At 44.7% G+C, this 22325-nt stretch overlaps 2 protein-coding genes across 4 annotated transcripts in view; both read left to right on the forward strand.

The window, feature by feature from the left end:
• EPB41L1 (erythrocyte membrane protein band 4.1 like 1) overlaps positions 1 to 519 on the forward strand; it is a 53855-nt gene extending 53336 nt beyond the window's left edge. Inside the window, exon 23 of the mRNA XM_077832508.1 lies at positions 490 to 519. Coding sequence (XP_077688634.1) covers positions 490 to 519 — 30 coding nt within the window. The remainder of the gene's footprint in view (positions 1 to 489) is intronic.
• An 8172-nt stretch (positions 520 to 8691) lies between these two features.
• Positions 8692 to 21952, forward strand: AAR2 (AAR2 splicing factor). Of its 3 annotated transcripts, none has more exons than XM_077832173.1 (4): positions 8692 to 8827; positions 9422 to 10224; positions 14041 to 14270; positions 19721 to 21952. In XM_077832173.1, the coding sequence occupies exons 2-4, from the start codon at positions 9468 to 9470 to the stop codon at positions 19886 to 19888; spliced, it is 1155 nt and encodes a 384-aa protein (XP_077688299.1). In that variant the 5' UTR covers positions 8692 to 8827; positions 9422 to 9467; the 3' UTR covers positions 19889 to 21952. The 3 variants fall into 3 exon arrangements, with proteins under 3 accessions (XP_077688299.1, XP_077688301.1, XP_077688300.1); XM_077832175.1 differs by having other exon boundaries at positions 8705 to 8831; XM_077832174.1 differs by lacking the exon at positions 8692 to 8827 and adding an exon at positions 8949 to 9084.
• The last annotated feature ends 373 nt before the right edge of the window (positions 21953 to 22325 follow it).

The raw sequence follows: 22325 nt of genomic DNA on the forward strand, positions 1-22325 counted from the left end.
AATATATATATATAGGTTACAGTGCAGGCAGGGCATCCTCCATAGGTGCAATATACTAGTATTGATAAATGGTACAAGCAGGGAGTCCTTCACAGATGTAATTCATTGACAACAATGCAGGCAGGGAACCCCTCACAGCTATGACGTCTAGGTGATGATACAGGCGGAGCCTCTCTCATATTGTAGTTACAGTAGGAAATAGTGTAGATCAGAGCCATGAACACTTTTTTAAAAGGCTGCTCCTAGAGCAGCCTCTGAGACGTGCTATGGGGACTGCTTTGCTGCCCAATTACCTGGCTACTTGCAAAGCAGTTCTGTGGGCAGCACCATGTGCTCAATGTTCTTTATCTAGGGTTGTCCCAATGACTGTTCCAAAGGACATATCTCAGGGCCCAGTGTTTATTTCTTGCACAGCCCCTCCTTACTTCCAAATAGCCTCAGATTTCCTTCCTAGGAACCCTCTGTCAGTCCTCTTAATTGTTTCCCCAGTGTGTGGTGTTTCACTCATCTTCCTTCTGAGACACTATGGGACAGGTTTGCAAAGGGCTTCCAAAAATGGCCATGTTTGTGACTGAGCCCATTTGCACATTCTAAGAACCCACATTTGCAACTGGAGAGGGATAACTGTGTATGTTCCAGGAGACTGGACGGTCCTGTCCAGAGGACTGGGAATGACCCAGAGAGCTTTTACCATCTGATTGCTGTGACCACATGACCAAATCCACCACTACCATTGTCCTCCTTGTTGTCTGTCTCAGCAGAGGTTGACGGAGCGCTGTATTGCAAGTGCCTGTTCTGTGGCTAAAGTGAGGACTTCAGTCTTCAGGTTCTGCTAGCCTGCTACCACTCACCAGTACTAGGTTCACAGTTGCCTCCTTGTAAATGTCCATGTGTCAGTGCCAAAGCACGTATTTTGCACGCGCAAACCCAGTGCACTCTCACAAACTCCCGGCGTTTCTGGAGCCCTCTTGAAAACATGGCTCTGCTTTTTGTTTTTCTTTCTATTTCTGATCGATCTAGATAGCCGTGCTTTAAATTTCAGGGCTGGAGGTTGGAATTTTGAAAAATGGATATTATTAGTATCCCATTTCCTGTGTTTAATCATCCATTAAACAGGCATCCTGAGCTCATAAAATGAAACAGACGCTATTTTACTTAGACACAATGGGCCAAATGCAACCCTGATGTGACTCTGTCAGCTTCAGAGGACATGTATCTCAGATGAATTTGGCCAGATGTCCAGATACATTGGCACAGTTACCACAGATAGCTGGAAACAAGATCTGTCAAGTTTAAAATGTTTGGGTTTTGTTTGTTTTTGCACCTAAGCAGCACGTAAGCTTTCATCACAATAGATAAATGAGGAAAAAGCAAGAGTGAGCTAATAAGGCAGCACAGGGACCTCAAACAAGGGAAAAACAGCAAGGGGATGCATCACCATTATATCGACAATAAAGAAAGGCAAATGGGAGTCTAAAATAAAGGAAGACTGTGAAAGCTTGGTCACTGCGGTAAAATGTGGGGCTAAAATCTCCTCAGTCATGGCTAAGGCTGCGAGTTTGTCATGGAGGGCACGGAAGTCACAGATTCTGTGACTTTCCGTGACCTCCGTGACTTCTGCAGCGGCCAGTGCACCTGGCCCAGGGGCCGCCTGAGCAGCTCATGAAGCCCCTGGGCCAGTTGCACTGCCTGCTGCTGGGGCATTCTCAGGCCACTGTGCCCCCCGCCCATAGCAGCAGCAGGAGTTTGGGCATGGGAGGGTTTTGGGGCACAGGAGGGGGTGAGGGCTCTGGGTGGCATTTACCTCGGGGGTATCCTGGAAACAGCAACATCCCTCCACTCCTAGGTGGAAGCGTGGCACGGCTAGGGGACTCTGCGCCCTGCCTCCACCTGCAGGCACCACCCCCGCAGCTCCCATTGGCTGCAGTTCCCAGCCAATGGGAGATGCAGAGCCGGCGCTTGGGGTGGAGGCAGCGTGAAGAGATGCCTGGCCACACCTTTGCCTAGGAGCTGAGGGATGCTACCACTTCTGGGGAGGCACAGAGCCAGGTAGGGAGCCTGCCAGCCCCGCCAACCTCCCCTTTCCCCAGCACCAGCGGGGGTCCTGGGCCGCACCCGGGATACCCCCTGGGCTACCCCCTCTCTGAGCACCCGCAGTGCCCCCAGGCCATTCCAGCTCCCCTCCCCCCTTTCCCCCCGATTTAGTCAAGGGTATATAATACAACTCGTGGACGGGTCACAGGTGGTGAATTTTTGTTTAATGTCCATGTCCTGTCCATGACTTTTACTAAAAATACCCATGACTAAAATGTAGCCTTAGTCATGGCCCAATCCTGCAAGGTGCTGTTTGCCATCAATTCCAATTACTTTAATAGATTATAAGGCTGAAGACTATGATCATTTGATCCTGCGTAACACACAATACCAGAGAACCCACCCAGTAATTAGTACACCTTTTAGAAAGATATCCAGTCTTTATGTAATGACTTCAAGTAATGGGGACTCTACCAGTGACTTCAATGAGACCTTGCAGGATTGGACCCTTAAATCAGTGCAACTGCATTTAAATCAGTTGCATTGCACCAGCGTAATGAGAGTAGAATATATCCCCTTGTGTTTGCAGCTTGATTGTCTGGTGCCTTAATACAAGCAAAAAGCTCTTTATAAACCAATAAATAATATTAACCAAATGAGAAGGGAAATGCTCCATGAACAATCATTTTCATCTGCCCTGTGCAGGAATCTTGACTGCCGTGTTTACAGAAGTTGGCATCTCTATTCAAACCCAACTTGGAGAACAATGAAGAAGGGGCCTTCCTGCTGGATTCCTCAATGAGACCTAGACGTCCTGGCTGCAACATTAATGGCGAGAGACAAAATTTTTTAAAAAAGGAATAGCAAATATATAATATATATATATATATATTATATATATATATATACAGGAAACAAAATGCATCCTTGCACTGCTGCTATATGCTGGAGGTGAATTGCAAACAGCAACATCAACAATAACACACAAAACCAACCGCCTACTTTAGTCTTTGCAGACAAATTGAAGAATTGACTGGATTTATCAGAAAAACAAACAACAAATCATGATAATAATAATAATATTAACATACAATAAACCGCCATTTTGCATGTTACATTTAAAGGACACACAACTCATGGGTTCATTTGTTGCACACTGAATGGAAAGGAAACGTGCTTTGCAACAAAGCAGCAAACAAAAAAACTCCAACAACCCACAAGCAAATGCAAAACTATTCACCACCTAAGGAAAGAAGAGAGAGAACCATTGAATTGTTTGATTACTTTGTAATTATTTTCTGCTTCAGGATGTGTGGTGATCAACACTCTTCCCCATTCCATGCTAGTTCTGTTACATCATTTTTTGGTTCTGTTCTTACCCACCCACTTGTCCTTCCTTCTCTTTCCTCTCTCCACTTGTCCGGTCTCTTGTTCTGCTGAAGGTAATTAAGAACAGATCTCATTTAAAACAAAACTATATGTATATGGTTTCTCATTTATAAAAATGCAGTCTGTAGGGGTTTCATATGAATGTGCTGTTAAGTTATGTATATTATATATAACTGGGGGTGTGGAGTGGCGGGTGGGAAACGATATTAAACTAATTAAACCGTGCTGGTAAGTTTGCTGATGACATTTTTAAATTATAATTGTTTGGTTGACTGTGGTTGATATACTATGAGAATCTTAGCTCACACTGATATCCCACAAGAAGAGAACAGGGAACATTTCATTAGCTGCTGCTCTTTCAGAGGGTGGAATGGGATGTTTGCCACGGAGTTGATGCACTGCGGCAGGAGGGGTTGGTGTAGTGACACAGTGTATGGTGTTTGTAATTGGTTGGTTGGTGGTAAGAGAGTGCTCAGCAACCTGGAGGGGTGGGGGACTGGGAAAGAAGGAATGGACTGCATCCATTTACCATTACCAAAATGTGCCAGACAGAAATGTCTCCCCATTCCCCAAATCCAAAGATGCTGAGGTTGTTTGGAGCCTTGAGGTTAGACTGTTTGATTCCCAGGCTTCCAGCATCTAGGAGTCTTTGACTCCTCAGATCTGGAGCCCTAGCAGCAGTAGAGGTATCATATCACACTTGTCAGCAGGTTCTTGAAAACCAGGCACCTGGGCTGAGATAGGGATCCATACAGTGATCCCCCCCACTGGTCTAGTCACTTGTGTTAGCTTCATTTCTGAACCTCAGCCCCAGCTCGAGAGCTTCTGAAGTGAAATGTTTGAGGTAAGCAAGTACCTCTCCACAGCAAGCTGTATGATTGCATTTTGCCAGGGTGGCTGTAGGTGGTGCAACAGCTGTCCTGGCGAGAATAGGTGAATGGCAGCTCCCTCATCCATTTCCTCCATGGTACTGTCCACTGATACTCTGGCTTAGGGTTGACTCCTGTCCACCGACAGTTGATGAGGAATATACCATGTGACAAACGTGCAGGGAATAGCAGGTTTACAGAGCTGGATAGCATTGCCCAGTCATCCAGAACTTAGAGGGCAGATGCTGATAAGGCAGCAGGAACGCAGAGAGGCTGCTTTCCCCACAGCTGGACAGAACTTGGCACTTAGATAAAGTCTTCCTCTGCTGCTGCCTTTGGAGTGGAGGCTGGGACCTGAGGCACTGTGTGAGACAGGCAGTTAGGGCAGACTTAGAACCAAAAAAAGAAAAGAAAATGAACTGATTTCCAGATGGAATTGTCACTAGCTCCTGAAGCTACATAAGGGTCCACAAACATTGCACCATCTTTGTCTTTATACCCCCCCCCCCCCCACACACACACACATACACTTAATGCCTGGAGAGGAAACACCTCTGACTAGTCCCCATGATGAGATCTGAGAATCCTACTGAAAATGGACAACTTGAATATTTAGAATCCGGTGGGCATACCCCCATATGATCAATTTCCTACCATAGCAGGGACTCCTGAGTCTCTGGTGGGTCTTGGTCTTCCCAGTTGTCTTCTGTTGTGTCACCATGAAGTTTGTTCTCCTTTTCGCACATGGGTTTCTCATGTAAGCATTAAAGGGATGAGCACTGGTTCCCTGACAGTAGCATTCATTCATGTGCTAATGCCAGTGAGGGTCATTTCAGGCTTCTGATGAATCCAAATGTGTGGTGTTCTCCCTGGATTCTACCTGAAAGTTCACAGCCACCCATAACCTGCTGCTGCTTTAGGGACAACACCCACCAAAACCAAAAGGAGTGTCAGCAATTACACAAAGTCTTTTTTTTTTTTAAACATACTCAAGTCAGCTGTAAAAAACACATATGCTTTCAGGACGAAAAGCCCAACTCAGAGGACCTGTTCCCAAGAGCTGTGTACGGCAGTGAGCCTGTCTGATCTGCTATCAGAGGGAGTAAATCCCCCCATGCATCACACTGTTTGACACATTTTGAATTTCAAACAAAAATAAAAGCTGGTAGAAACTTGATGCCATTGAAACTGAATTGGAGGCTACTTTGAAACTGATTCTGATCTCGCTCATGCTAGTGTAAAATCTGGAGTCACTCCATTAAGGACAGTGGAGTTGCACTGCTGCAAAATCAGTGGAAGCAAGATTAGAAACAGACCCTGCAGGTTCAGAGCTAAAAAACAGTGGACCCATTTCTCTGGATTCCTCACAGTGAGTGACAATGGGGGTGGGGGGGGAGAGCATGAGTCTTTTGCTCACCTGGCAAGATGTGGGTTTTATAGATATATATAATCCACACCTTGCCAGGTGAGCAATAGACTCAAGCTTTTTCTTTATATATTTGTTATATATCTATATTGTTTGTGATGGTGTTGAAGCCGTACATCACTCTAAGGCCTTGGCTTCCTCCCACCTTCTTCATCACTGTCGCTGACGTTTCAGATAGTTGATCATTATTTTTCTTTTTTCTGGGGGCCTTTCCATTGAAGTGGGTGGGAGACACGAGTGCCTGTTTGTCCTTAAATCTGCAAGTTCATTTCAAAACTTGCCTGCAGTTGCATGAGTGATGATAATAATAAACATGATTTTTATTTGAAAAGCACCTTACCAACCAACTGCAATGCTCTGTCGTTCCTTCACTAACTCCCCTTTCCTCTTCCCCTGTTCCTCTTCTCCCCCTTGGCCCTTTCAATCATATTCTTTTTCAGTGCTTGGTGGTGTATGCGTGTGTGCTCACTGTTCTTGTATTCAATAAAAGTGAAATAAATGTGTTTGATGCTCAACCAGCTTGTGGCCTGAAACTGACTTTTCTCTGATCTGGACAGTGGAGAATTAGAAGAGGAGCTCTAGACCCAGGTGCTTTACAGGTTGAAAGCATGCCTGGGGGCAGCACTGAGTGAGAGCAGGACCTTCCGTATCTTGGTACAGGACTGGGCAGAATGGGGACAATTCAGGGGTCTATTTAATGCAGAGGTTAAATGGGGTGGGGTTCCTAATTTTCTTCCAAGCTTCACACACAAAATAAGCTCCATCCACACAAGTCACCAGAATGAGATGCTGCTCACACTACATTCTACAATGTTCAAAATATGAAGGTGCGTGCTCTCTGAGCTCCACTGGGCTGGTGGTTCCCCCTTGGTGTGGCTTGAATATGTCCATGGGCTTTCTTAGGCTTCTTGGGTCAGGCTCCTATTTGATTGGGTTGGAAGGGGGGCCTGTGGGCTTATAATACCAAATACCAACCACTTGTGGCACCAAAACGAGACAATACAGTAAATTGTGTAGATCTGTGAACCTCCTTCTTTCTTACATAAGGAATAAAATAGTTTTCTGGAAGCTGAAATTCTGGAGAATGAGGTAGCAGTTTGACAGAGGTGCTAGTACACTGAACCATTGCGTACCAACTGAATCCAAGCCTGGAGATGGGGCAAGCTGGGACCAAGAGGTTGGATGGGATGTAGTAGGTAGATCGAAACTTAGAGCAAGATGGGTAAAATTGCCATCCATTTGGGAATTAGGAGTGGGCTGGAAGGTGCATCCAATGAAGTGAGCTGTAGCTCACGAAAGCTTATGCTCAAATAAATTTGTTAGTCTCTAAGGTGCCACGAATCCTCCTTTCCTTTTTGCGGACACAGATTAACACGGCTGCTACTCTGAAACCTGTCCCTGAAGAGTTTCTTTGTAGGAGAAGGACAAGTTTTGTCTTTGTTTCTTCCCTGGACTAGGATGGATGGCATGACGGAAAGCCACAAGTGGATTTCTACTAGTCAAGTCAATGACATGCAATTATTAACAATATTTATGTTGAAACGTTATTTTGGAGATGTTTCATGCTCGGGGTGTATTATTAATGCTGTGTGGATATGACGTTTTGGAGTCCAACCCAGACCAGTACGAGGCTAACAAGCAAACAAAAGTTAAAATTTGCTTTCTAATGGCTCAGATCTAACTTTACAAGCTACAGTCTTTGTTCAAGGTAGTTCTTCAAGTGAGGGGACATGTTGATTCCACCCTCGGTGTGCATGCAGCCCGTGCAGTTGTTGGAAATTTTCCCCTCAGTGGTACCCACTGGGGTGGCTCCAGGGCCCTCTGCAGCTGCACGTCACTGCATGCCAGTATAAAGGGCCCAGCTGCCCCCAAACTCCCTCGGGTATGATTTTAATGTGTGGGACTCCTTTTTAAAGTTTAGAGATATGCTGCCAGAGGAAACTAGGCAGGAGTTCTCAGAGTTAATCCATGAGTGGAAATGTGTAGTGAGCTCTTCTTCCCTGCAGGTTAACTCAATGGCTTCTGCAGTGGCCTTGCACATGAGCTCTTGGCTGCAATCCTTGGGGCTTCTGCCAGAGGTCCAACAGACTTTACAGGATCAGCTCTTTGAAGGGTCTTTTCTGTTTTTGGAGTAAACGGACTCCAAGCTTCATTGCTTAAAGATCTCTAGGGCAACTCTAAAGTCTCCTGGATTGTACCCTCCAGGCCCACCCAGAAAGCACTTCTGCCCACAGCACTGGTACTTTGTCCTGGCTCCTTAGCAAGACCTGCAGAGAAAGAAGAGCAGGGATTACAGAGGTAGACCTTCTCCTCCTCCTGCCTCTGTATCAATGCCTGCCCCATCTAGACACCCAGGGGTGCTAAACAGGCCTTTTGATAGGTTCCCAGGATGCCAGATTTCATTTTCCCCATATTTGCACACCACCTTTCCCACTTCCTCAGTGCTTGGTCCGGATCACCTCAGACCACTGGGTACTCAGCGCTGCGGAAACGGGATATACGCTCCAATTTATTTCCCTCCTCAGGGACCCCTCTCACAAGGAGCAGGCGGAGGTTCAGTCTCCTTCAGGTAGGAACGCCCGGGAGCGGGGAGGGGCCCAGAACCCAGGCTCCAGCTCCAGCCCAAGTCAGTGGCCCTGGACCAGATGTGGTTGTCGCTGCTGTGGAAAGGTATCAGCGGCCGGGTCGTTAGCTAGACACCCTCCACCGCCGCTAAGAACATGGCGGATGGAGTCAGGGCCCCTGACACGTGCGGCCTCCCTCACTCAGTCACGAAAGCTCATGCTCAAATAAATTGGTTAGTCTCTAAGGTGCCACAAGTACTCCTTTTCTTTTTGCGAATACAGACTAACACGGCTGTTACTTTGAAATCAGTCACCTTGGTAACGCCAGCCTTGGAGCGTGGGGGGGCCCTTTCGGCGGGGGCAAGGGGGCTGCCCGGGCCGCTTTCCCGGTGGGACCCGCTGGGCTGGCGGAAGTAGCCGCTCTTCCGGGCCCAGCGCTCGCGCGCTGACTGTGAGGCGCGGAGCGGGACCCAGGTGCGCAGCGCGGCTGAGACCCGCCCCCGCAGCGCCCGGGGCCGGAGGATTTAACGCCCTGACTGAGCAACGTAGGTTTGTCCCCGGCGGGTGACGGGCGCCGCGGGGTTGTACCCGGGAAGGGTTCACAGGGTCGGGGGCAGACCGGAAGGGGGAAGCCGGGGGGGGGGGGAGGGTTATCTGCCTAGTATTTCTATAACTACGCCTTGTAAAATCTTCTCATTTACTGACACGCGCTGCGGCGAGCGGCGTATCACGGGGCTGTAGGCTGTGATGCTTCCCACGATCCGCACTGGAAGGGCTGTGCGTAGTTCTTGTGCTTTCGCTGGTAAGTTTTTAGGACTTTGCCTAGCTGCCGAATATCATGGTTCTGCTCTAGCTTTCCCCCCTCTCGCCTCGCCTCGTGCAGTGAGGTGCTGCTCTGAGCTCAGGGGCTGGGGTCATAGGGCTGCCTGCCTCGGCACCTGTGGCCTGTCATTTATTAAGCACTAGCTGTTCTCGTTACTGTGCAAGGCACAGACATCAAAACGGCCCTGCCTCAGGGAGGGTAGTCCAGAAGCACAGCATCAGGCTATGTTAACTTGCAAAGGTTTTAATAAAATATGCTGGATGGACGCATCTGTGTGTTTATGCAGTACACGTGCAATGTGCTTGCCCTATCCTAGATTCCTGGTAGAGAGGCCTGACGTAACTGAAGGAGCAGCTGACAAGATGGCAGAGATGCAGATAGATCCAGACCTGGCCAAGAGACTCTTTTTTGAGGGTGCCACAGTTGTCATTTTGAACATGCCTGAGGGGACAGAGTTCGGCATTGATTACAACACTTGGCGTGTGGGCCCCAGATTCCGGGGAGTCAAGATGATCCCTCCAGGTATCCATTTCTTCCACTATAGTTCTGTCAACAGGTGTAACACCAAAGAGACGGGTCCCCGTACTGGCTTCTTCTTAAGCCTGCAGCAGCGAGACTTGCAGATTCTGCACTGGAACTCATCGAATGAGGAAGTGGACCTCACCCCAGCATCTGAAGAAGAGATTGAAATAATGAGGTCAAACCTCCAGGAGATGGACAAGTTTCTTGGGCCATACCCATATGAGACCCTCAAGAAATGGATCTCCCTCACTAACTTCATCAGTGAACCAGTGATGAAGAAGCTGCAGCCAGAGAGTGGACAGATCTGTGCCTTTTCAGAGGTTCTGCCGGTTCTGGCTGGTAAGCACACCAAAGACAGAGCTGAACAGAACCTGCCCCGATATGACTCAGAATGTAAGAGCTACGCAGAAGGCCTGGCCCGACTGCCCAAAATGAAGCTGAAGGCTGGCACTGAGATCCGGTTCACAGAGATGCCAAAGCAGATGTACCCTGATGGTGCTACTCCCGAGGAAATAACCAGGCATAGCATGGACCTTAGCTATGCTCTGGAAACAGTGATTAACAAGCAGTACTCCAGCCAGCCCCAGGATGTGCTTGGTGAGTATAAAGGCTGTCCTCAGAAACAAAGTAATCGTAAACAGCCTTGAACGCTTAACAGCAAGAATGGTGTCCAACAATCATTATAGTCTATAGCAGGGGTGAGCAAACTACGGCCTGTGGGCCGGATCTGGACCCTCAGGGCTTTGGATCTGGCCTGTGGGATTGCCACCGCCGTGGCGTTGCGGGCCCCACACCGCTCCAGGAAGCAGCGGGCACCACATCCCTGGGGGACAGGGGGACAGAGGGCTCTATGCACTGCCGTCGCATCCAGGCACCGCCCCCAGCAGCTCCCATTGGCCGGGAGCGGGGAACCACAGCCAGTGGGAGCTTTGTGGGAGGTACCCACAGTCAAGGGCAATGTGTGGAGCCCTCTTCTTCTCCCCCCCACCCCCCCCAGGAGCCACAGGGACATGGTGCCAACTGCTTCCCGGAGCTGTGTGGGGCCAGGGCAGGTAGGCAGGCACGGAGCCTACCCTGGAGCCGCTCCAGGTAAGCAGCTCCGGGCCGGAGCCCGAACCCCTCCTGCATCCCGCACCCCAACTCTCTGCCGTGAGCCAGCTCCTGCACTCCACACCTCTCCCTGCATCACTGCTCTGAGCCCCCTCCCGCACTGTTCACCCCCTCCTGCACCCCAACTCCCTTCCCTGAGCCCCCTCGTGCAACCCTCCTCTGCCCCAACCCCTTGCCCTGAGCCCCTTCCTGTACACTGCACCCCCTCCCACACCCCGCACTCCCTCCCGCAACCCAACCCCCTGCCCCAGCTCTACGTTCATGGCCCTGTATGCAATTTCCCCACCCAGATAGTGGCCCTCGGGCCAAAAAGTTTGCCCACCCCTGGTCTATAGTATGAAACTGGGAATCAGAACACTTAGATTCTAGTTCCACTCTTGCCTATAAATTAGCATTTGGATTTTTGGCAAGTCTCTTAGCCTCTCTGTGCCTCCAATTAGCAAGGATAATACATTCCCTGTCTCACAGGGTGTTTTGAGGCTTAATGTTTGTAAAGCATTTTGAGATCCTTAAATGAAAAGTGCTTTACAGTGCAACTTACTGTGCATGAATTTTCAGAGCAGTGTGTGGAATGTTAGTATTGCTATGGGTGTGTCTCTTTTCCCCTAATGTTCCTTGCACAAAGGTCTCTGGGGTCTTCTCCTCCATTGTACATTGTTTGGTTCCACCTCTCCTGGCAACCTGTCAATTAACTAAATAAACAAAAATGCCGCTTTTTAAGAGGAAGTAAACCACCACCCTTATGTTTATCTATACATATTTTAATCGAAAAAGGTGATCACTGGGAACAGGCTGGATGGTGCAGTTACAATGCTGTTGCCGGCACCCAGTGTCGAGAGGCAAAACAACAGCAGGGTTTCGTTACCCGGTGTGTTTCACTCAATAATCACAACCGGGTGGAGAAGCAGAAAAGTTTATTTGCAGCTGCAAACAAGGTACAGGGAGAATAGAATCTCAAATCCTGCACACCAGAGCAGGTCATTACACACACTTTTATATTCCTTAACGCTACTGCACTACATATTAGCCAATTAAAACTTTGCACAAATACTCTGCCTTCCTTATATGGTTTACAACAATGTTTATTTCCTGTAACCTCTAACAAGCATTCCTAGCAACTTAAACAACCAGCACAGTCTGTCTGGCCTTGTAACGATCTCCTACTATCTTTAACTTGGCATCAGCAAACCTTACACTATAAGGCATTATCTGCGGCTACAACATTCTTTTAAGAGCAAAAGAGCTTACTCAAACCAACCAGGCCTGAATTCTATTAAAGGGGGTTAAGAAGAAGCCCTTAGGGCTTCAGCAGGGAGACTTCCTCAACCCTTATGGCGTTCCATCCCCTTGACTTAACTAGTGGCCATGCCCTGGGGTCTTCAACAGTGCATTGAAATCATTAATTGCAGCATGATGGGTATAGGGTGACCAGATGTCCTGATTTTATGGGGACAGTCCCGATATTTGGGGCTTTTTATTATATAGGCCCCTATTACCTCACACTTCCTGTCCTGATTTTTCACATTTGCTATCTGGTCACTCTAGAGGGGTGTCAACATAATTGTTCAATTTAGGAATAGAGAAAATGGGTTATCCTAGAAATAGGAAAGTGCGACAAATAGGACATCATTGTGACATACAGAAATTGGTCAGTTGGTTTTGGCTGCTACAGCACTTTACCTGTAGCCATTTATTGTTAAATTCCAGTTTTCATTAAAATAACTAAGCAGCAGGGAATCTTGAACATGGTAAGCTTTTTCTCTCCCCCACTCCTCCCATATTAGAGCAGCAGTGGCAGAAAGACAGGGAAGAAGCAAGTATAGGAAGTTGAAACCTTCTCTTGTGCACCGCTGGTGACGCCTTCTGGTAGGATTTGGGGATTGTTGTGAGGAAAAGCTTTGAACAAAGACTGTGCTCATTGTACAGAAGAATGTGACATGCATTATTTAATGACATATCAGAAATTACCAGCTGGCGACCCTCAATAGAATTGCTGTAATTAGCTGCTAACTCCATTGGAAACAATGGCAATGTCTGCTACAAGTTAATGCCAGCTCTATTGAGGACTCTGAAACCAAGATGAGATGACACTGTTACCCTCAAGATAAACCCTGGATGCTTGGTATTTACTAGAAATTCTTCTCATGTCCTCCTCATTTTATGTGTTAACTCTCTCTCCCTTCTAAAAAAGCAGAACTCTATTCTGAAATATTCTAGGAGGTAAAAATAGCTAATGTCCTTCCCAGCTAGCTACCGTTTCCTAGTGCTCTGCAAGAAGCATGAGGCGACACTATTGGCAAAGTGAGTGTCTAAACATCTGGTAATTCCGAGCCCTGCCTGGCAAAATAAGGCCACATCTATACTAAGGGCTATGCACTGCAATGTCATAGTGTAGATGCTAACCTACAGTGTTGGAGGGGATTTTTCCATTGCTGTTGGTAATCCACCTCTTCGAGCATCAATAGTGGAATTCTTCCATCAGTTTAGCATAATCTGGGGTTAGGACGGCATATCTACAGCTCTCCAGGGTGTGGATTGTTCATACCCCAAGCACCATAGCGATGTCAACCTAACTTTTAAGCATGGACCAGGCCTAGGAAAGCAGAGCTGTTGTAATGGCAATATCACATTGTCTTCTGCGCACGTAGTATCATAGATTGCTCTTGTCGCCTGTCTCCTTGTGTCCATGCTGTGGTACCCACACCACTGTCTAGTTATGGTGGCAGCAGCAATTTCCTTGCTGCCTCTTTTTGGACATGTGGGCTCAGGAAAGGCAAGAAGAGCCAGAGAGAGATCACTATTCCCTCCTAGCAGCTATGAGGCAAGATTGTGTTTAAATGGAGTCACAGGAGACCACAAAATCTTGATATGATGTCTTGGCTTTGTGTTGTAATATTTCAGTAATAGACAGAAATAATGTTTTTGACAACCCAAACACCAGAGCACAGTCTCTGGAAATCACTTGGTAGTGAGATTGTTTTCAGACTCCATTTATGAATGCTCATGATGAGGTTAATGGTCATTGCTATAACATATCCTCTTTGATTGTGCTATGCTTGCTTCTCAGTCATATAGTCAAGGGGGTGGAGAGTGGTCAGTGCTTGGAGGACTGATGACTGTTAATATAGCCATGAGGAGTACAGAGAGCTATTTGTATGTCAGCAAGACAAACCCAGCGAATGTATGCAAAAATCGACATTGTCCACAAGAGTAATATAATCCTCTGTTCCACTTAGGGTTGAATGACTAAAGTTTTTCCCTGTCTCTTTTTTTCCATGCCCTCCCTTGACTGGGTGTTTCTAGCCGAGCTGCAGTTTGCTTTCATCTGCTTCCTGATTGGGAACGTGTATGATGCATTTGAGCACTGGAAAAAACTTCTGAATGTTTTGTGCAGATCAGAGGATGCCATAGGGAAGCATCAGGTCCTCTACACCAACCTTATTTCTGTCCTGTACCACCAGCTCAGTGAAATCCCAGCTGACTTCTTTGTGGACATAGTCTCCCAAGACAACTTTTTAACCAGCACCTTACAGGTAAGTTACCAGCTGTGCAGGTGGTTTGGGAAACAGATGTATGAGGATTCTCATGAGAAATGAGTGGGCATACAAAGCCAGACTCAACCAAATTCAGAAGGGAGTCTGGGGGAACATAACCTTGTGTAAGATACATTCTTTCCCCTCTCCCCCCACCCCCACAAAATTTTGTGTTACACGTTGCTTACACACACAACCCACTTACACATCACCTCTGAATTTGACCCATTGAGACTGTGTGTATGGGAGTCTTAGGAAGCGTAAATGGAGTTAACCCATATATAGCAGGACCAGCAGAGCAGTGTAATAAGAAAAGCAGCAAACCGGAGAAGGCGTGGGAGCGGGGACACTAAATCTCTTGTACCTTCTAGGCAATTAACACTGGCCTTATGTATCTTAAGTGAGAGTTAAGCTCCAGTCCATTCTGATGCAGTATATCTGTATTAGGGGTATCTGCCCGTGTGAGTAAATCAATGTAGTTGAAGAAGTACACATTTTCTTAACGTAGGCAAGGCATTAGACTCCCTTACACTAAACATTAGTAAGGGGGTTTGCCTGAGTGCAAGGGGATCTAACTTTCTGAATTTGACACATTGTAATTGAAATTTTCCTTTGTAGCAGTTTAAAAGTCCACTGACACTGATTCAGATTGGTTTAAATTGTCAGATGATTCTGTTCATGAAGAAGTTGGAGTGAAGCCCTTTTTGAACTTATAGCACTGGCAGTATCAAAGAGGACCCTTCCCCATCCCCCTTGTCTTGGGCTTTGTATGATGCTTACTTGTTTGCCTTGAATCAGACTGTTATCCAGTGGGAATTTAGAGAGAATTGCCCAGAATGCAAAAAAGTCTGCATTGGTGCTGAGGCAGCCACAGCAAGGCTTTATAATCCAGCACAGCAAGATCTGAAGGACGTGCCTATAAAATACCTCCCCTTCATTTAACATGCTAACATCTTTGTAAATATTCATAAAGATTTAATAGCTAAACAAAATTCCATTTTCTGCCTCTAAGTTTTCCTCTTTAAAAAAACAACAACCCAAAGACACATACATGCGTGTTTAGCAGTGAAGATTTTTATTTTTGGCAATAATTGTTCAAGATGTACTGTAGATGATTTGTAGGCCTTGTGTACCAACCACCTCCTCCCTTGTCAGATTGGTCACATTTCTGTATCTGTGACTATTTTGCTGCTGCTATAGAATATTTCAGTTGGCTAGAAACTAAGAGGTGCTGTTTTCAGTGTAGCGAGTTCCTCCATCGGCTCCTAACAACTCTCACTTACGAGCAGTTTCGATCAGTGTCACAATACAGGATAGGCCTGTTCCCCACAAACTGAAAGTAACTTCCTAAAAGCTTCCTTCTACTGCTATAAAAACATTCTGAAGCCGGTAATTAACATAATCAGTTGTATTAAAATGAACATTATTTTTACAGTCAATAAAACGGTAAAATGAAAATTAGCCAACCTGCAACATGTCCCTCCATGCCAGCTTCTTAGGTTCAACGTATGCAATTTAACTCTGTGGTCTGATGGGCTGAGCATTGCTTAGCTGTTTTAGAATGTTAAGGCACGTCTACACTGCTTTTAAAAAAAACAACAACCCCTGTGGCCACAATTCTCAGAGGTTGACCTGGGCTTTGAGACTCGCTGCCTCGGGGTTCTTTGCAACGTAGATGTACTTTGAATGAGCAAAAGCTTTGATTTAAGGATACACGTCCTCAACAGTTGCCAATTATAGGAAATATTCATGTAACTAAAGCTGGCTGGGAATTTTTTTTATGAAAAGTTGTTTACCAGAAAATGCTGATTCATCAGAATTGAAACTGTTGGTCCGAAAGTGTCAGTTTTGATACATTTTCTGTTTTTGAAAAAAAAAATTAAATTTTGTTTCGAAGTTGAAACATTCTGTTTTGACATTTTTGAAGTGACAAGTTCAATTTTTTCCATTTCAAAACCATTTGCATTTAGAAATGTAAGTTAATATACAGTAAAAATGTGAAAAAATTTAAAATCTTAAAGGGTCAAAACACGTTAAGCATTTTGAAATTATCGAAACGAAACAGTTCTGCTGATCTGATCTGAAACTTTTTTGGATTTTCAGTTCACAAAAATTTTGAGATTTCAGCTTTTTGTTCCAATTTGTGAGGGAAAACTTTCTGAAATCTCATTCTTGGGGGACAGGAAAACCGTTTCCTGCCCAGCTCCTCATGTAATCCATTGGCAAAGTATGTCTTTGTCTCCTCTAGTGGTGGACCATGTACGAAAATATTAGCCTGCTACTGCTTTCAGCTAGTGGACTTGGAGTGGGATTTTTAGAGGAGCGGCTTGAAGCCAAATCCTGTTGACTGTCAATGGGATTTGGGTACCTACCTCCATTAGGCCTTTTTGAAAGCCCAGCTTTAGCCTATACTGCTGAAGCTAAAGAACTGATGCTATTATGTGAGAGGTCTTGGGTTCAGTGCTCACTGCTGGTGGTCATTGCACTCATAACTGCACAAAAGAAAAATGCGTTTGGGTTAAAGCCAGCTTTTTGTCACTAAAGGTTCTCTACTGACATTACTGCTGTCTGGTTCTTGGTGCCGGTGGAGTACTGTGATTAATTATTTGTATTCTAGGAGTGCCTAGATGCCCCAGTCATGGATCAGGGCCCTATTGCGCTAGCTGCTGTACAAAGACAGAACAAACAGAGCTTACATTCTAAGCATAAGATGGATATACAACAGACAGGCAGGGGAACACAAGGAAAAGAACAGATTTAATAATTTTTATTAAGATGTTAAAATAAAAAAAATGGTACAGAGTTTAAGCATAGAAATTTCTGGTTATCAGGGAATAAGGTACAGATTATCAAAAGGTGTGAAATTTGGTTTAGGAATGGGTGGCGTAAGGAATACATAATCTGCAATCTCCCTGATTGGGGGTAAAAGGTTAACGGGTCAAAGTACAGACATTGAGATATGGGGGTATGTTGTTCATATAATGGCTATGTTCAGGTGTGGAGTACGAGTGGATATGATGAGGAGGATGGATTTTCATTTGGTGAGATTTAATGTTCACTGAGTTTATGGTTCCAGTTCATATGGTCCAATGGAAAAAGTCTCTCGGTCCCTTTCTCATAGTTGATGCACGATGTCGTACTGGCTCACACCTCCTGGTACTGTCGGTGGCTGGTGATGTGTTCGATGTAGATACGTAGTGAACTCACCTCTTACCACACATGCCTGGGTAAAACACACAGCACTGTTGGCACCAGAGAACAATCTTAAAGTGTAATTGTAATCAGAAAAGTGACATGGTAAAATTGTCTGCTTCTTACAGAACCTGTCCGCTCATTTCACTGATCAAGTTTATTCCTGCTAGCACTTTAGAGTCATTGAAACCATGGGAATGGGAGCTGGACTGTATTCCACCTCTTGCATGGAACCTATCCCTAAGCTTCAATTGCAGAATCCTTATTCCTGGTTGTAGTTGAAGAGGCAGAAAGAACACAGCTTGATTTTCATACCCTAGGCCTAGATAGAGTTTTTGCAGCACTTGAAGTTTAAAAAAAATATTTTTTTGGCTTCTATAAGAACAAATTTGATGTGTAACTTCTTGAGCGGGATAAATGTAGAACCCCAGAATCTCACTGTTAGTCCCTTTTTTAATACTGGCCTCATTTTATAGGAGAGTTTTGTTACTGTTTCCCTGTGAAGAGGCAGTTTCACAGTAGGATGAACAAGGAAAAAGCAAACAGTTATACACAAAGCAATGAACTTTGCCATTCATTTTCAGTGTTTTCTCCTGCTGTCTATAGATCTCTTTTGAATAACAGCATTCTTCCCAAAGGGGATTTACCTTCAGCTTGATCCTGCAATGAAATTCTTTAGCTTAGAGCATCAATTTGCTGTGGAAATGAGTTCTGTGTCACAAATTCAAGCAGGAGGAGAGAGGGGCTCTGAGGCTGAAAATCCTGTTTAGTCAGACACTGCAATAACTGTCTGAAGTGCCACAGAAAAACTGTGTGTGTGTGTGAAAAGTTAATGGATTTATGTGTAAGTGAGACATTAGAAAATCCCTCCTTTAGGGCCTTTTCAGGTTGCAGCTACCTATGTTCAAGGATCTTCAGGGGATGTCCGTAATGTGCATGATGATTAGAAATTTGAATTTTCAAACAGGTGTTCTAGGGGACGCCCTCCATTTCTCCAGTCTCCACGGCAGTTTCTACAGGAGATCCCTGCCTGTCCTCTAAGACACTGGAAATGCTGGAGAACCATATTGTGGTCACATGTTACAGCAGACAAAACTGTGGGGATCTGCTCCATATCTAGCCATAAAGAAAGGGAAGGTGGTCCTGCCCCCCAGGTCAGGATGCATGCTTATGACTCATGCTATGAGCTCTCAATCATGCAACAGCTAGTTCTAATTTGGATTTGGTTTCATCTGCCTAAAATATCTGGGTTTTTTTTTAAGTGTTTGTTACAGTGAGAAACTAAAACTGCTGGGCCAAAGGGGACACTACTGTAGCACACTCCCTCCTCCCCTCAGAAAAAAGCTTCATCAGTGCACCTCAGTCTGGGCCTAGGTCTCTCCTCAGCTGACAGTGCTAGCTGCTCAGCGATGGTATGGTATGGGCAACTGCTGTGAAGGGCATGCTGTTTTCATAGGCGGTCATCTTATTTGAATCCCATTCTCTAGAGGGAAGGAGATTGGTACTTCTAAGCCTTTCTGCTGTCCACTTCCTTCTGTTTAGCAGCTATAAACCATTACCTGCAGGAAACTTGGTCTCAAGAGAATAAACAAGACCAAGTCTTTGACTTTGCCCTTAAAACAAAAAAAGGCTCAAGTCTCCAAGGTTCACAGTCCCTACTTCTAATGCCTGCCTAGAATTCAGCAGTAGTGCCTGTATCATTGCTGTTTAAAGCTGCGTCAAGTGTATTTAGACAAAATGTCTCGTGGCTGCCCTTTGGCTTTCAACCTCTAGTCATTGAGCTGGCCTTTTCTTCCACTGCTGTTGTCTTTTGTGAATGGGACATTGAGAAGCCCATAAATAAGTGACTTAAGAGTAAAGGTTTAATTCACTTTCAATGGCATCACTTATATGGTGGGGCTTCCAAAAGAGTGTATGTTTAACTCTATGCATATCCCTACTTGAAACAGGACTCCACTCATTCGTCTGTTTTCAAAGATTAAAAGAGCCCTGACCCTCGCTGAGTTTGTGGAATGAAGGCAGTGTTTATCTTGGCTATAGAGTGAAGATGGAGACTGCAGTGCCTTGTTAAGGAGCCGCCTGTAGCCCCATGGCCATTTCTGAAACCCTGCAACTAAAGTTCCTCTCAAGCCAGATTAACCTGAAACTGAAATCTGCCCACCCCATAGATGGGCTCTTTGACCCCAGTCAAGGCAGGGAAAACGTGCATTTATGCCACCTCTGTGATTATCTTACTGACTTCTAATGTATTCTTTTAGGTGTTTTTTTCCTACACCTGCAGCACCACCGTTGACAGGACACTGAGGAAAAAGGCAGAAAAATTTAAAGCCCACCTAACTAAGAAATTCAAATGGGACTTTGAGGCTGAACCAGATGACTGTGCCCCCGTGGTAGTGGAGCTGCCAGAAGGAGTGCTATTGGACTGAATGAAATGCTGTCTTGGAACCAAGCACTGTTTGTTTTTTTTTTATTTAGCTTATTTTTCTTCCCCTCTTCCCGAATTTGCCAGCTTTCTTAATTCTGTATCTTGTCCTCTGAAATGAACTTGGTGATCCCCAGCCGATTCCTGCGCCTGCTATAGAAGCAGATCTGGGAAGCCCAGAAACATTGCATATTCGGTCTCCAGGCCAGAGCTCTTTCGTTGTGGGCTTGGGCATCGTTCTACAAGCCATTGGGAGAGAGTATACCCACATGATGCCATGCATCCAGGGTCACTTTGAGTACTTGGGCAACTTTTATTTCCTTAGCTTTCCTGCAACTTCTGGTTCATGGACATAACCACCTGTTGGATGGACGTAGCCATCTTATGTTGAAGAAGTCCCACGTGAAGCTATTTGCCTTCTAGAGTCTGGAGCCTGTATTCTAGCTTGATGCCTTTAAAATTAGGAGGTAGGTTGAACTACCATGTGATCACTACATCCTTCTCTAGCCCCAACCCATGTTGATTGTACTTCTGCAATAGCATGCTGCGATGGAAAAAGAATATCCTTTACTAAATCATCCTATTCCATAGCTCTGACACTAAAATAACCAGATCAGAGTAGTAGGATAACACCTTTACGTAAACACTGGTAACACTGTATAATTGCAGTGGCAGAGAGACTGAATTTGCTTAGCCTGGTGTAAGAGAATCTGAACAGTTTAGTAACCAGAAGTTGAATTTTTGGGCAGTAGTCACCTGGTATTCAGAACAAAAAGCCAGCCATGAGATATAAGGTCAGATTTTTCACTGACTGTCCTTGTGGTTTGAGATCTCTGGAACTCTTCCTGTAATTGTTCTTTGCTTCTCACTAATTATCTCTCATTAATAATCATGTGAGGACTCTGGTGTTCATTCAGAACTGAATTCTTATCATTGTTATCCTGTAGTTCTTACTCTTACTTGTGTCAGACAGTGTGGTTTTTTGTTTGTGTTTGTTTTTAAACAAGTAGGGATTAGGCTGTGTTCAGTTTGCATGTTTCTTTCTAGATAGTTAGATTCCTTCAGGAATTTGTTGTATACGTGCCCAACACGATAACCTACTTATTAGTCTTTCACAATAGTAGTTCAAAATAAATCTTCCTGTGTTACTTTCCTACAAAAATACCTCTACAGTCTTTTGTGTGTGAATTATTTTAGCCAAGTTTTATGTTAGTCTATTATTGTCCTAGCCTTACCACAGCAGTGTCAATGTTATTGTACTCGTCACCTTGAAGTAAAGTATCAGTGATTTTTCTCTCATCCAAGGACAGCTCAGACTGAGGAGGTAAACTAGCATAGTATAATGCAAAATCCTGTGTGTTGTCTGTGAGAGGAGACGTGATACTGTGCCTTTGAATAACCACGTACCAGTCACAGAAATAAGATAGGAAAAATTCTGTTAAAAATCAATGGCTTTTCTTTTTTAAAAATAAACTTGTTTAAAATGAAATCAATGTAATACAAAATATTAAGGACTACATTTATTATAATTTCTTAAATAATTGAAATAAATATGCTGAATCCATAAGCCTCTATCAAATACTTTGATTTAAAGACTGCTTTTCTGCATAAAGAAAGATGTTTTCCCCCTGATTCTAACTTTTTGAAGTCCAAGTAACTTAGGAGACTGTCATTTTCAAGAGACTTAGGCGAGTAGGAACTTAAGCTGCAGTTACTTTCACTGAAACATATTTGAAAAATTTCCCAGGCTGACCTGAAATAATCAGTTTAATTCACTGGCTACAGTTAATCCCTCTGTTTAATAAATCATTCAGTTATAAATGTGAATAATCTTGATAAGAAGTTTATGCATCTAAAGCATTTAAGGTTATTTTGTTTTTAAAAAAATTAAAAACTGGAATTTAATGAAACTCACAAAACAGCAATCATCCTAATGCAGCTTGACACAAATGATGCAAAAAAGTTAATTACCTAGTAAATAAGCATTTTCTAACATGCTAAAAATGTATAGTTAAGAATCTGAAAATATTAAGCTATATAATTGCTCAAATAAATAATTGTTATATCACCAATGAGAATGCACCTTTCTTTCGAAAATAATGGAAGTAGCAATGGAAAAGTTGATTAAAACGGGTGATTTAAATCAATCCACCGTAGTTACGTGCAATCTCATCCACTATCGTCAGCCATTGTAGGATTGTTCTCTAGTGTATATTTATCTAGTGTTTTTGTTCTGTCTCGTTTAAATGAGTTGAGTAATGAGGGTTCTCGGGAGACCATTTCAATCTAACAGGTAACACCATTAGCAAAGTTTTACTGCCTAGATCTTCCTTTGCTCAATTTCATCTAGTTAATGCAAGTGCTATTTCTTATACCTCCCCGCCCCCCTCCTCCTTCACATGTATTTGCAAGTTATATTTGTACCACAGCAGCTATTTATA

Source organism: Eretmochelys imbricata, chromosome 13, assembly GCF_965152235.1.
Source record: "Eretmochelys imbricata isolate rEreImb1 chromosome 13, rEreImb1.hap1, whole genome shotgun sequence".
NCBI lineage: Eukaryota > Metazoa > Chordata > Testudines > Cheloniidae > Eretmochelys > Eretmochelys imbricata.

What these genes read in the sequence shown, in the direction of transcription:
- AAR2 (XM_077832173.1), top strand. Translation starts at nt 9,468, where the DNA reads ATGGCAGAGATGCAGATAGATCCAGACCTGGCCAAGAGACTCTTTTTT. An exon ending in CCAGCCCCAGGATGTGCTTG is followed by an intron (nt 10,225 to 14,040) that starts GTGAGTATAAAG and finishes GGGTGTTTCTAG; the next exon opens with CCGAGCTGCAGTTTGCTTTC. An exon ending in TTTTAACCAGCACCTTACAG is followed by an intron (nt 14,271 to 19,720) that starts GTAAGTTACCAG and finishes GTATTCTTTTAG; the next exon opens with GTGTTTTTTTCCTACACCTG.